General features: G+C 42.1%; 1 protein-coding gene across 1 annotated transcript; it reads left to right on the forward strand.

The window, feature by feature from the left end:
* Window positions 1-3,372: 3,372 nt before the first annotated feature.
* On the forward strand, window positions 3,373-6,955 carry LOC139310641 (thiol S-methyltransferase TMT1A-like). The gene is made up of 2 exons (XM_070934839.1): window positions 3,373-3,864; window positions 6,719-6,955. The coding sequence occupies exons 1-2, from the start codon at window positions 3,373-3,375 to the stop codon at window positions 6,953-6,955; spliced, it is 729 nt and encodes a 242-aa protein (XP_070790940.1).
* Window positions 6,956-15,266: the final 8,311 nt, after the last annotated feature.

Below are 15,266 nucleotides of genomic sequence, written 5' to 3' on the forward strand. Positions count from 1 at the left end.
GCTTCTTGGTACTGTTAAATGGGGCACCCATCCATTGGCATGTGAGGCAACAGAAATTTGTTTCGTGCTCCACCACTGAGGCTGAATTTGCGTGCCTATCAGAGGCAGGGAATGAGCTGATATGATCTGATGCCTTAATCTCTAGCATCTGGACACCACCGACTTTGCCCATCCAAATTATAGAAGACAACACCGGGGCCATAGGTATTGCCAAAGCCTATGCGGTAGGGAAAAGATCCAGACATATTGATATCCGTTATCAAAATGTTAGACAACTAGTAGAGATGGAGTTTATATCTTTAACACACTGTCAAACCAAACATCAAACAGCTGACATTTTCACAAAACCTCTACCAGTGGATAGGCACAAAGATCTGTGTAGGAAGTTATGTCTCACAGGGTAAAATCTGTTGTGCATTGCATTAGTTGTTTGCGTGCCATTGGCTCGCAAGGAGGGGAACTGTCAAGTATTTGCAAGCCATTGGCACATTTGTCATATAGACACCAGTGGAAGCAGAGAGTGTCTCCATCCCTATGTGGAAAGGAGGGGCTTACCCTAAGTATAAAACCCCCTCCAACCTTTTCCATCTTGCTCTCTCTCTTGCTCTCTCTCTCTCTCTTTTTGCATTTGTTCCTCATGAGACTTGATCTCTGATCAGGGTAGTCACACACACTGTGTGCCCCCTATCCTATAATGAATACTGAGACAGCCTTTGTACATAGTTAATATGCTTTATTATATGAATAAATACGTTTAAGACATTTATTCATGCATCTGCCTCTGAACTCTTCTATGCTCCTGGGTGTTTCTACGATCCCAATTCCACATTATCCATTCCAGTATAATTTTGGTGACTACTCCTGCAGTGGCCCTCATGGTTGGATAAACTTCAACTCATCCAGTCAAGAGAGCTACTCTCACCAATAAATATTTAAGTCTCCCCACTCGAGGTAGTTCAGTAAAATCAACTTGAATGCATTGAAATGGTCTCACTTTTCTTTATGTTGTAGAACTTGTTTATTAACTCTTTATTAACTCTTTTTAACTCTTTATTAACTCTTTTACATACTATACATTTGTCACATATTTGTTTAGGTACTCTATACAATCCACAGCATCCATAAGCTTCTAAAAACAAATCACATCATACCTTAGTCCCCCAATGACTACCCTGATATAGACTTCCCAAAATCAACATTTGCCACTATCCGTTTACCTCCTCCACTTTCTACTGCTCACACTTTCTCTAACTCCTTCTTCTGCTGCTGCCATCCTGGCTTCCAAGTCAGCTAAATTATTGCCTCGAGCTTCAAAGGAATTCAAAGCTTGATTTAAGACATAACTTTCTAGCTTCTACCAAAACTCCTTTGCCCCTTTCTCTTCCCATCTATAAACAAATTAACCCCTTCTCAGCACCAACTTCCAATCATCCTTCTAAATCTCCTCTTAAAATTGAGCTGGATGCAAGCTAATATCACTGGTTAATACTAAATCATTTTGTTCCATAAGCTCATTCTCATATTTCAAAATCCTTGATTCTCAGCCATCAACTGACTTTTTTTTTTTTTTTTGTTCAAGATCTCCATCACATGAGGTGGGGCACCAGGGCTCCTCCAAAAGTCAATTTTCTGCTTTCCCTCATTAAAACTGCCACAGCCGCCATTGCTTGACCACCGTCTGGAAATCCTTGACAGACAGAGTCTAACAGTTAGATAAAAATGCCACTGGCTGCCTCTTTCCTCCCCACTTCCAGGTTAAAACCCTCAAAGCTATTCCCTTAGCATAATTATCTATTCACAGCCTACAATATCCAGTCAATCCTAGAAATTTCCTCAACTCCTCCTTCCTTTCAAAATCATTTCTTTTATATATATTTAACTAAGCATTTTAAACCTCAAAGACTTCCGGGCGGGTGGGGGGGCAGGAGAATCAAAACAGAACCAGGAAAAAAAAAACCAGTGAAAGCCAAGACTGCAAGAGCAGCTATGGAATGTCACCCCTTTACCTCGGTGACAGGAGCCTCGGGGGTGCAATGGTTAGAATGTGGTACTGCAGGTTACTTCTGCTGACTGCAATTTACCAGTTCAAATCCCACCAGACTCAAGGTTGACTCAGCCTCCCATCCTTCTGAGGTGGGTAAAATGAGGACCTAAATTGCTGGGGGCAATATGTGGACTCTGTAAACTGCTTGGAGAGGGCTGTAAAGCACTGTGAAGTGGTATATAAGTCTAAATGCTATAGCTATTTATGCCACTTTTCTCAGGCTAGCTCAGTGCAAGTAAGCAGAGAGGAGCAAAAACGGTTGAAAGGAACAGAAAACCTCGGGGGGACCCCTTTCCTGCTTCTCTCGCTCTTCCAAGGCATAAAGTCCATAACAGAGTTGGAAGCAGTGGTGGAAGCACTTTGAGCAGTGAAATGTAAAATTTGTTACTACCGGTTCTGTGGGCGTGGCTTGGTGGTGGTGGTTAATATGACTGAGTGGGCATGGCCAACTTTTTTTAAAAAAAACTTTTAAACCATTTTTTCTACAACCTCTTCAGCGGAAGAGGTTGTAAAAAAATGCTTTAAAAAGCTTCTGATGATCCCAGCTGACTTGCCTGATCGGCAGAGGCTTTTTCTATTTTTTTAAGCCTCTGACGATCCCAGCTGAGCTGCGCCATCATCAGAGGCTTTTTTTCTTTTAAAACCATTTTTTCTGCCGAAGAGGTGGTAGAAAAAATCTTTTAAAAATTAAAAAAAGAGCTTCTGATGATTGCGTGGCTCAGCTGGGCATGGAGGGGGAGGGATTTTTGCTACCGATTCTCCGAACCACCCGCCGCCATCGCTACTGGATCGGGCGATCCAGTCCAAACCGGGAGCATTTCACCCCTGCCTTGGAGGTATTCTAGTCCAACTTTCCTGCTTAGGCAGGAAACCCCACACCCAGAGGTGGGTGGCACATGAATTAAAAACCAATTCACCTGGGACCAAAAATGTGAGCTTGCGACTTCTACACATACTCACAGCTTGTCACCTTCTGTCTTTTAAATTTATTTAATTATTAATTTTCTCTAAGCTCTATAAATAACAAGCTGCATTTTAAATCAAATTCAAATGTTGCAAATTACAACACCCACTGGATCTTTTTTTTTTCAACAAGTGACTGAAAGTCCCAAAGGTGCTTTTTCAGGAGGCAACTGGACTTTCTTGTTCTTTCTTGATGTTGCTGTTCCTTTAAGGAAAATGTGGAACAGATCCCAACTGGGAACTGGATGTGGACAGTTTGCTTACGAAACATCATTAAAGGAACAGGGCGTAGCAGGGAGTATTTAAAGCAAATCATTGAGGGGGGGGTTCAAACAAGAAGGGTTTCTCTTGTTAGTCCGGCAACGATGCTGGTTCTCATCTTCCAACAATGCATGAAAATCCTCACCCTGCCCATCTATGTGCTTGCCTATTTTGGCTTATGGGATCCTATTGGTAAAAGACTTTTCCCAGTTTTGATGAGCCACTACAGCAAAATCTACAATAAAAAACTGCACAAGGAAAAGGAAACGCTGTTCAAGAACATGCAGGACTTTGCCGACTCCTCGGGAAAGCTCCACCTGCTAGAGATCGGCGTGGGCCCTGGCAGCAACTTTCAGTTTTATCCCACCAACTCTTATGTGACCTGTGTGGACTACAATCCCAACTTTCGAAATTTTCTCCTGCAGAGCATGGCTCAGAACACCCATCTCCAGTTCGAGAATTTTGTGGTCGCCTCTGCCGAGAACATGTCTTCGGTGTCGGACAACTCTATGGATGTGGTGGTTGGCACGCTGGTGTTTTGCTCTGTGAACAGCCCCCAGGCTGCCTTGAAGGAGGTTCTGCGAGTGCTCAGACCAGTAAGTCAAAGGGCAAACAGGGAAAATCAAGTCTGGTCTGTCCAGACCACCAAATAATGGGCACAAGGCAGGTGTGCATGCTTTGAAAACAATGGGGACTATGCAGGGGCGCATGGGAGCAAGGGCTTTAGATCTCACGAAAACAGCACCTCTTTGCTGCTCTTTTTTTATTTTTTATTTTTTGTAATTTTTTTCCAAACATAAACATAAAATATAACTTTCAAGAACCGAGTTTCGATCCGGTCATAGACAGTTAACATGCTTACATTCTTTTAACACGCTTTATTCCACTTTTCCATTACATCTTTTAAAAGTTTAAAACAGAAAAAAAAAACAAATTTAAACATAAAATTCTAACACTTTCATCTAAACAAATCTAATATATCAATACAGTTTTAGCTTCAAATTAAATTTTAAGTCATTATCTCTGTATCTATAGCTCATCAATATCCAGCATTTTATGTTTGGCTGATTTACAGCATAGTCTCCTCCAACTCTCCTGCCATTGTTTAGCTGATTTCCAGCATTTTAATTATTTTCCCACTTACTTCCTCCGAGTCTCTAACTCTTATCTAGTTAGTATCCTTCACCTCATTATTTAGTTTTCCCTTACATCATAATTATCTATTTGGTCTCTATGTCTCAGCATATTCATCAAAATTAATTCTCATTATATTTCATAGTAATCATCATTTCCAGTATTTGTTGAATTAAATCACAATTTATTTCTACCATCTGTATATTTCATAGTTTCATTCAATAATATGTTAATCAAGCATAGTCACCAGTCTAACTTTGTTTGCAGAATATAGTTGAAGCATATTATAACAAATAATAAGTTTTCTTAAAGTTATCTCACATTAGTATACAATTCTCATTGTAATTTTTAACCACTTAGTATATAAATCCCTATTTTATTTGCCATTTATTATTTTCTTTCTTTATTATTCCAAAAACCTTCCTGTTTTAATCCAAAAAAACCCAAAACCTTTTATTCCTTTAGGCTTTTAAGCATTACATTACAATTTAATTACATTTAGTTTAAATCTATTTTGTTTCTCCTTTTTCTTGTCTGTCCACATGTTCCACTTCAAAGTTCATCTATTCAAATTAAAAGTTCTATATATCACTTTAATGCTCTTATAATGTCTGCTCCAAGTGTGATGTATCCACTTCCTGTCTTGTGTTCGTGCGCCACACCTTCTTTTTGCTAAGTCTGTAAATTTCCATTATAGAAAAGATCCAAGATCTTCCTTCTTTCTTCTTAAAATCACCAGAACAGGATAAAAATTTCCAAAATCCATTAGTCTAATGTTAATTCCAAAGTAATCATAATAATCCAAAGTAGAAGGGCCATTTAGGAACTTCCTTTTCCAAGCAGAAAGTAAAATCTCTTCAATCCACTCTCCTGCTTAGTCACCCCAGACTTCATGGCAATTTTGTAGCCATCCGTCTGTCAATTTTCATTAACTTTGTTAACTTTCACAGGTTTAGATTCCAAAAAAAACATCTTCAATCCACTCCAAAGAAAACAAGAAAAAAAAGTCCAATTTTCCAAATTATTAAAAACAAATTCTTCTAAGCCAAATTAATTAATGCAAAGTTTGTCTTGAGTCTCCATTTCCCTCCCCCTTTCTTTTAAATCTTCAAGCCCCACGGATCTGTAGCCTCTGTTTAAGGTTGGGGTCTTATTTTAAAAAATACTCCAAGTATTCCCGTTGTTTGCCTGGGTTGGTGTCACTCACCCGGCTTCGAAATGCTTGTTCTTTCTTCTTTCTCCTGCACGATCTTGTGTCCCAGTCTGCCGCGGCTTTGTGTCATCCACCATGGCTGCCTACCTCCACCGCCAACTTGAGGATTCCCTCTGGCTTCCGAGGAACTTGCCTGTTCCTCTTGGCCCTCCGAACTGCTCCTCTTCACCCCCCATCCCTACAAGATGGGGGTCGGTCCAAAGACAACTCGGATAGCGGTTTGTCAGTCGGGGTTTCCGCGGGCTCATTAGAGCCTCCTAATTCCCCGATTAGGGCGCTGCGGCTCCAGACCGGAAGTCTCTCTCTGCTGCTCTTTGTGCTGCTGATTTTTGGGCTGAACCTAAACTGGATTCCTGCTTAAAGCAACCACACCTTTCCTGCCTGCCTTGTGTTTCTGAATCATTTTCAGACTCTGTACAACAACTTCAAGGAATATATGCATAACTTTAATGTTAGTAAATGGCAGCAACCTTCTGGCCTGAGATAGGGGTCTGGTTGGTACTTCAGTGAGACATCTCCAGAAAATATTAGGTTGAAGCTATTTTGAAAAGTTAAAACAACATCTCTGTGAAATGACAAACCGCTTTTGAATGGTTTCCAAAAGTGCTTTCCCCATGTGGAAGTCTGCATCAAATCACCAGGGATCAAGTTTGATTTGGAGGAAACCTGAGTAAGAACCAGAGTAGATCAAGCTGACACTGTAGCTGGGGGACAAGGGCGGTTGGTTACATGAGGAAAACATGAGGGGGTGGAAGCATTATGCTGTTACAGAAAAGGCTGTGCCAATATGGTTATGTCTGGTGTTGCACAACACTACTTTGGGAGGTTGTTTGGCTATTCCCTGATCCTGCAGAAGCCTCTGTACAGCACGATATCTTAAGTAAATAGACTAAAGACTGCCCTTCACCTTTAAATAAAAGTTTTAAATGCTGCCCCAAATCTGCCATTTCCCTGCAGAAGTTAAAAACTGTTCTTCTAGTCACTAAGAGTTCATATCCTCAGAAAGTTATATAACAACAGTCTTGATTAGAGTGTGAATTTTTATGTAATTTCAAAGCATTCTGCTTTCTATGATCTTTTTTATATTATTTTATTTTTTCCAGGGTGGTGCATTCTATTTCATTGAACATGTAGCAGCTGGCAGATCAACCTGGATCTCCTTCTGGCAAAAAGTCTGTGAGCCTACTTGGAGACATGTGGCAGATGGGTGCTCCTTGTTAAAAGAGACCTGGAAAGATTTGGAGAATGCAGGGTTTTCTAAACTAAATTTGCAACACATCATAGCCGTGTTGTCCCCAAGTGTAATTGGTCCCCATATTTATGGATACGCTGTGAAGTAATTTAAGGGAAAGTTTCAGCCTCCGCTTTTACTGCTTTAGCTGCCATAGAAACCAGGGAGGGGGAGAGCTAGGGGGCCTGGGGGGGAAGCGTGCTGGAGAAACAAAACTGGATCCTTGAAGTTGCTATCGGGTCAATCGTCGTGGCATTCCTGATTGATGACGCTGCCAGACGTGCTTCCACCTGACCCTGGGAGACCTTTGGATTGGATGATTTACGATGGACAATGGGAGGGGATGCTTTCTATATGCATTTTTTGCGCCTATTGCTTTAATTTCAGCTTTCCTTTGGTTGCGTTCACTTCATCTTCTAGTAAAAGTACCTTTCTCAATAAATTATGTAGTTTGGGTCATTCTTTCCTGGTCAGCACTGACATTAAGCTGAAATTCATCTCCAGCCATCCCGGATAAACACTGAGGGGGCTGATAACAAATTTTGTCAGACCAGGGGGGTGAAGAAGACCAGATGGGAGCATCTGGTTCTACGATAACGTCATTTCAAGCAGAGAAAGAGGCTGCAGAATGGATGGAAAAACTTTGACTGAGAGAGGAGCCTGAAGAAGCTAGATGGTTGAGAGGAGTAGGAAGGCTGCCGGACCTGGGGAGGACCCCCCAGGGAGTAGCCACCTCCAGACCCCATAAGAGAGAGGCAGTGTGGCTGCAAGAGCAAAAGAAAAACCTCATGATGGTGCAAGCGTTGCAACTCCTCCATGATATCGAAGAAAGCCGGAAAAGTCGTGAGTCTTATGGGTTCCCTGTGGAGAAGGGAGGAGACTGCCCCAGGGGGGATCCAGAAGAGACAGCCTGTGGGGGAGAAGAAGACAAAGCAGGGGAAGGAACATCTCAGGCTTCTGGAGCTCAAGTGGGGGATGCAGCCGCCCAGGGACCCCCAGCCTTGCAGGCCCCACCCCGCAGGCATAAAAAACCAAAAATTCCCCCCCAACCAGAAAATATGATGAGAATCCAAAGACATTGGGGCTTTTCTTGACCCAAGTGTGGAACCACATGCAGGACTGGGGGGAGGACTACTTATTAGATGCAGCTCGAGTGAGATGCGTCACGAACGTCCTAGAGGGAGTAGCCGCTGAATGGATGGTGGTCCTCCACAATAATAACTCCCCCTTGCTGAGGAACTACCACCAGTTCATGGGGGCTCTTAGGAGGCGATTTGAAGACCACCTAGCTGAACAGAAGTCGAGACTCAGAATGAAGGGCATCCAGCAGGGCTGGAGATCAGTGGCAGAATACACCTAAAAATTTCGCGAGCTGGCACCCTACATGACAGGGTGGTCAGAAGCGGCTCTACTGGAAAGTTTCAAAGATGGGCTGAATGAAGAAATATACAAGGACTGTAGAGGGCGGGGGGTCCCCGAAGACTTGCAGAGTTGGTATGTAGTAGCTGAGGATGTGGAGATCGAGCTGGCCCGAAGCCGACTCCGAGCAGGCCGTGCAGGAGATCCGTCATCCTCCTTCTACCGCAAAGCCCTTCACCTGCTACAAATGTGGAAAGGAAAGCCATCAGGCTGCAGAATGTTTCTCCAAGCCAGTGCCAAAATCTACGGCTCGGGGCCCAAGAAGGCTGAAAAAGCACCCGCAAAAGGCCGCGACACCGCCCTGAAAGGAGAAGTCGTTGAGTTAACTCCCTGAAACCAGGGTGAGTTAGGAACTCCGACCACCGCAGATGTCAGCGGGACGGACTCCAACTCTGACTCAGATGATCTGGTGAGTCACACAGAGGACCCCATGCTCGTCCCCATAGAAATAAGGGTGCCATCCACAGGGAAACATGCGCAGATGTTAGCCCTCTTAGACTCTGGGTGCATCAGGTGCATAGTCAGCCCGAAAGTGGTGGAGAAACTGAGCCTGAGGCTAAAAACATTAAAAAGGCCCATTGCATTCTGTCAGCTGGATGGATCGATTGCAGGAGCGGGCCCAGACAGCTTTGTGCCCGAACCTATTGAAATGCAATTGGGAAATCACGTAGAGAGCCTCAGATTTATTGTGGCCCCTGGCATGGAACGACCCCTAATACTTGGAGTGCCCTGGCTCTGTAGATGGAACCCACGGGTTAACTGGAGAACGGGGGTCCTGCGTATTCGTACCGGAAAACCGAGACTAGAAAGGGAAGAAACCCCCCTTGAGGAAGGTATAGAGCCCGAAAGAGCGGAAATGGCAGTAGGCCACATTGAAGGAGAGGAGAAGATTCCAAAAGAGTATTGGGATCTCCGTGAAGTTTTTAGTGAAAGGGCCTCGGATGTTTTGTCTCCCCACAGAGCTATGGACTGTACCATTGAAATACTCCCTGGGGTGAAGCTCCCTAAGCCAAAAATCTACCCCATGACCCCTCGTGAACTAGGGGAATTGCGAAACTTCATTGATAAAAATCTAGAATGGGGTTTTATCCAACCAGCCAGACCAAGGGTGGCGGCATCGGTATTATTCCGAGAAAAGAAGGACAGCTCCTTTCGCTTGGTAGTTGATTATAGAAATTTTAACGCTATTTGCGTGGAAAATGTTTACCCCCTACCACTCATGAAGGACATGCTGTCTCACTTAGGGAAGGGAAAAGTCTTCACCAAACTTGACTTATGGGAGGCATACTACCAAGTGAGAATTAAAGAGGGGGATGAATGGAAGACAGCATTTAATTGCCCACTTGGATGTTTCCAGTTTAGAGTGCTCCCGTTTGGACTACAGGGAGCCCCTGCTGTGTTCATGCAATTGATTAATGAAGTACTGCATGAGCACCTGTATAAGGGGGTCCTGGTCTACTTGGACGACATTCTTATCTACTCTGAGAACATGGACGACCATGTGAAGTTGGTGCGAATGGTCCTGAAAAAACTCAGGGCTGCTGAACTATATGCCAAACTTTCTAAGTGCGAGTTCCACCAAAGCAGAATTGGCTACCTTGGATATCGCATATCGCATGAGGGGATAGAGATGGACCCTGGAAAGGTTTGGGCCGTACTGGAATGGGCCGCTCCACGCACCCGCAAACAACTACAGAGTATCCTGGGATTTGCGAACTTCTATAGACAGTTTATCCCCTCATTTGCAAAAATTGTGCTGCCAATAACCAATCTTCTGAGAACTAAAGGTGAGGTAAAACCAAGGCCCTCACGACCTCTTGAATGGACTATGGACTGTCAAGCGGCATTCGAAAAGTTGAAATGATAGTTTGCTGCTGAACCAGTTCTCAAACATCCGGACATGGAAAAACCTTTCGCGAGCGACGTGGCCGTGGGAGCAGTACTTTTGCAAAAGAACGGAAAAGGGGAATTACAATCCTGTGCTTACACGTCCCGTAAATTGTCAGAAACTGAGAGGAGATGGGCCATATTGGAAAAGGAAGCTTTTGCAGTGCGATGGGCATTGTTAACGTGGAGACAATTTCTAGCAGGAGCAAAGCACCTTTTTGAAGTTTGGACTGACCATAAAAACCTGGAGGCATTGAAAACACCGCATAAGCTGTCACCAAAGCAAGCTCGTTGGGCCCAACACTTCAACCGTTTTAATTTCACTCTACATTACCCTCCTGGTGGAAAGAACTTCATGGTGGATGCACTTTCCAGATTGCCTCAATACAACAGCACCAAGGAGGAAGTGGTTCGTTCTATCATCCCTTCGACACAAGTAGCAGCGCCAATGACTACCAGAGCACAGGAGAAGGCCGATCCAGCCCTCTCGGGCAAGTTACTTCAGATACTGCAAGAAGTCTTGAGAACTGACGAATGGTTTAAAACCCACTCAAATGAATGTACACTCCGTGATGGTCTAGCTTGGATTGGAGCAAAATTGTATGTTCCTGCCAGTTTAAGAGTAACAATGTTGCAGTACGCTCATGACGCCAAGGCGGCAGGGCACTTTGGATTTGTTAAAACTCTACATCTCATTAAAAGACAATTTTGGTGGCCTGCACTCAAAAGGACATAGAGGCATATGTAGCTAGTTGTCTGGTATGTGCCTCAGTTAAGAGACCTCTGGGGAAGCCGCCCAGTTTACTTCAGAGTGTGGCAAGGCCGAATGCCCCTTGGAAAGAAATATCCATGGATTTTATTGTTGACCTACCAGAAAGTGAAGGGTGCACCGTCATTTGGGCAGTAACTGATTTGTTTTCCAAACAAGTGCATTTCATCCCCTGTTCTAAAATCCCTTCAGCTAAAACCCTTGCAAAATTGTTTATTCTTCATGTTTACCGATTACATGGGGCTCCAAAACGTATAATTTCAGACAGGGGTGTACAATTTACTTCCAACTTTTGGAAGGAGTTTTTAAAGTTGATAGGCTCCGCCCAGGGGTTAAGCTCCGCCCACCACCCCCAGACTAATGGGGCTTGTGAGAGAACCAATGCCATGTTAGAACAGTACTTGAGATGTTATGTAAATTACCAGCAAGATAATTGGGTGGACCTATTGCCATTTGCAGAGGTGGCGTACAATAACTCCATACATAGCAGCACCGGGTTCACTCCGTTTAAGGTAGCGTCTGGTCAGGAGTTTGTGCTGATCCCCGAGCTACCACAGGATAACCCACAGAACCCCTCTTTAATTGGGTGGATTGAACAGCTACGGGGTACTTGGGCAGTAATTCAAAAAGCTTTAGATGACGCACACCAAGCACATAAAATCCAGGCTGACAAAAAAAGGTCCCCGGCACAGGTGTACAAAGTGGGTGATAGGGTTTATCTTTCCACCAAATATTTACAGACTTCCCAGAAATCAAAAAAGCTTGGACCCAAGTATGTGGGTCCTTTCCTAATCACTAGACTCATAAACCCAGTAACAGTTGAATTGGAATTGCCAAAAATCCTGAGACGAATCCACCCTGTATTTCATGTTAGCTTGTTGAAACCAGAACACTCATCCCCTTTGCGTCCGGACCAAGGTTCTCCCCCGGTCCCCATACTGATAGAAGGGGAACAACATTTTGAAGTTAAGGAAATTCTAGACTCTAGGAAACACCATGGTAAAGTGCAATATCTGGTGGCTTGGAAACATTTCCCTTTATCTCAAGCTGAATGGGTGAATAAACGTGATGTCCGGGCGCCCAGGAAAGTACAGTAGTTTCATACCAAATACCCTGATAAACCATAATTTCTGTGTTGCATTTTCTTTCTCTTCCCTGTTTAGGACTAACATTTCTTCTGCAGAAGGGCCGAATGTCAGCCTCCGCTTTTATTGCTTTGGCTGCCATAGAAACCAGGGAGGGGGAGAGCTAGCGGGTCTGGGGAGGGAAGCGTGCTGGAGAAACGAAACTGAATCTTTGAAGTTGCTATCGGGTCAACCATCGTGGCATTCCTGATTGTTGACGCTGTCAGACATGCTTCCACCTGACCCTGGGAGGCCTTTGGATTGGATGATTTACGATGGACAGTGGGAGGGGATGCTTTCTATATGCATTTTTCGTGCCTATTGCTTTAATTTCAGCTTTCCTTTGGTTGCATTCACTTCATCTTCTAGTAAAAGTACTTTTCTCTATAAATTATGGAGTTTGGGTCATTCTTTCCTGGACTTTGAAGGAAGCACATCTGACAGAAAGCATCTCTTACCATATTTTTCAGAGTATAAGACACACCGGAGTATAAGACACACCTACCTTTTTTCATTTTCTTGTTTTAAAAAAAGATTTTTTAAAAATTTTTTAGAAAAACACACATATAAACATACAATGTATTTTCTTTGAACAGAGTATTTGGCCGGTTCACAAATTTAAACAGTGTTTCGTCATTTCAATTAAATTTACAATTTCTAGATTTCCTTTTTCCCATATTTATTCCTCATCTATTTTTTAAAAAAACCAATATTACCCTTCATCCTCATCTCTAATCTTAATCAAATTCAATTTTTCCCTTCTATTCTATATTATACCCCTTCCCATTGTCATCTATTTTTATATCCATCCTCACATTGGTTAATTATGTAATATTACAATTGTTTAATATAAATTCAACATTTTAATATAAGTCAATTAGTTATATAACTATCTTTTTTGTATATTAATCAATATGAACATGAATATTCCAATTATTTCCATGCAATCTGATTTCTTACAAATCAATTAATTATATTTACCAATAATAATAAACCAAATAATTTTCCCCTTATGTTACTCATTTTCACATCTTAAACTCTCCCAATAACCCATAGTTTTGCCCATATAATCCTTCAAATCACAATTTAATCATTTCTACTTTCATCACAATATATAATTAAAAATATTTCAATCATTACAATTTCCCTAATTAAATTTAACAATGTTCTAGCTGTTATCCAAGCTACAAGTTAATCCTTTTTACTTTCACCACCATATACCATTAAAGGTATTTCAATTGTTACAGTTTATACTTATTCAAATTTCTAAAAAAAAATAAAAGAATAAAAACTTATCATTATCCAGATTTCAAAAATACAAAGACAAATATTCCAATTATTATTCATTTCATTTTTGACATCATAATTTCCCATTTATTTCTTACTATTATTCATATTTCAAATCTAAATATGTATAACATTTTTCTCTTTCATTTCTTTTTCTTTTTCTCCCCATTTTTATTTTTGCCTTTTTCTTTCTCCTTTTTTCTTTTGTGTTTAAAATCTTGAACTCCCCTCTTTTCCCCTGAATTTCCCGTTGTTTGCACCTACCTTTTTGGTGAGAAAAAAGAAGAAAAAGAAATCTCCCACTGCCTAATTTTGCCTCGTTACAGCAAACAGCAAACAGCCTGCTTTACTCTCAGTTTCGTTTTCAGCATAGCTTGATTAGCACAAGGGGGGGGGGAAAATCTGCTCCAGCACTCTTTGCAGCAAGCTGCAGAGCCCTGCGCAAAACAGCTGAGAGCAAATCAGCTGAGAATCGGGAGGCCAATCTAATCAACTTGTGCTAATTAGCCTATGCCGAAGCTGAAAGGAGCTGTTTTTTCTTGCTGTTTGCTTGCAAGGAGGTAACTGCTGCGAGGCACAGGCCAAAGGGTGGGGGCCAGTGGGTGGGCAGGGCTACATTCAATTTATAAAATGCACCTAAATTTTCACCCCCTTTTAGGGTGAAAAAGGTGCGTCTTATACTCCAAAAAGTACGGTAATTAGAATTAGAGGAGTTAGCAGTGACAATGTACACGCTGCAACAAGAAAACTGTTTAGAAGTAAAAGAGGAAGGATGGACATAAAACAGAAGGTTTTAAAAAATGTACAGAATATTACAAGAAAAAGGGGACTTGCAATCCAGATCTGAAGTTCCAATGGTTGGCCATGCACCACAGTCACATGACCACAATTCAGGCGCTTGACAACACAGCTGCATTTCCTCCTTGTTCTTGGGTGTCCCATCTTCTAGGATTAAGCCTTTCTGGCAGATGAAAGGATAAGCCTTTGGAACTCTTAGCCATGCTAGTTATGTGAGTTGTTATAAGACTATTGGTCTTACCATTAGAAAGCTGAAGTATTATTTTAATACAGGAGCACTATCCAGGGAATCCTTGATTTATGAGTGGTCACTTAGCAACCATTCAAAGTTACCATGGATCCACCTGAGGGCTACTTATGACCTACTATAGGTTAGAAGTTATTACAGTCCCATCCCATCTGTGGTCAAAAGACCGAACTTTGGCTGCTCGTCTCAGCAACCAGACCAAATCTGTAGCTGTGGGTGGTGTCCTGAGGTCATGTGATCTCATTTTACAACGGTTTTAACAAAAGCCAGCATTTACTTCACGTTTTCAGATGAAGTATTAGTTCATTTAATGACCACAGTGATTGCTTAATAATCAAAAAGAAATATAGGTACAACCAAAAAAAGTTGTAAAACCATTTTATAACTGTCAGGACTTATGGTCTGGATGCATAGGCGCCATTATGGTCATAAGTTGCATGCTATATAAATGAATGAATAATCCTATTGGATTGTTGCTTCCTGAAATTCTTTTGTTGCTGGCTAATTTGAAGATGGATACCAAAGTAGAATGATGTTAAAGCAGATGCCATGGCTAGAATAAACAGCATCATTGTAATATGTGGCTAGAAAAGAAAAATTCATCTGAGCTACTTCTCCCATGTGGAGATCAGCTCTGTCAACAAACAAATGTATGCTGTCTTGCTGCGGTGCCTATTTTGTCATCAATACTTCAATTGTGTTATACCTTATGCCACCAGGCTTGAAATTTTGGGTTTGGACAAGCTAGAACTACGCCGCCTACAATCCAACCTAACCGTAGTACACAAAATTATCCGCTACAACATACTACCTGTCAATGACTATTTCAGCTTCAACCACAATAATACACGAGCACACAATAGATACAAACTCAATGTAAACCGCTCCA

This window comes from Pituophis catenifer, unplaced genomic scaffold, assembly GCF_029215685.1.
Source record: "Pituophis catenifer annectens isolate HBS135680 unplaced genomic scaffold, rPitCat1.0.hap2 SCAF_2, whole genome shotgun sequence".
Classification (NCBI taxonomy): domain Eukaryota; kingdom Metazoa; phylum Chordata; class Lepidosauria; order Squamata; family Colubridae; genus Pituophis; species Pituophis catenifer.

Bases quoted from the DNA above. Each gene is read 5' to 3' on its own strand.
- LOC139310641 (XM_070934839.1), top strand. From the start codon at position 3,373: ATGCTGGTTCTCATCTTCCAACAATGCATGAAAATCCTCACCCTGCCC. The intron at 3,865-6,718 runs GTAAGTCAAAGG...TATTTTTTCCAG, and splicing joins TTCTGCGAGTGCTCAGACCA to GGTGGTGCATTCTATTTCAT.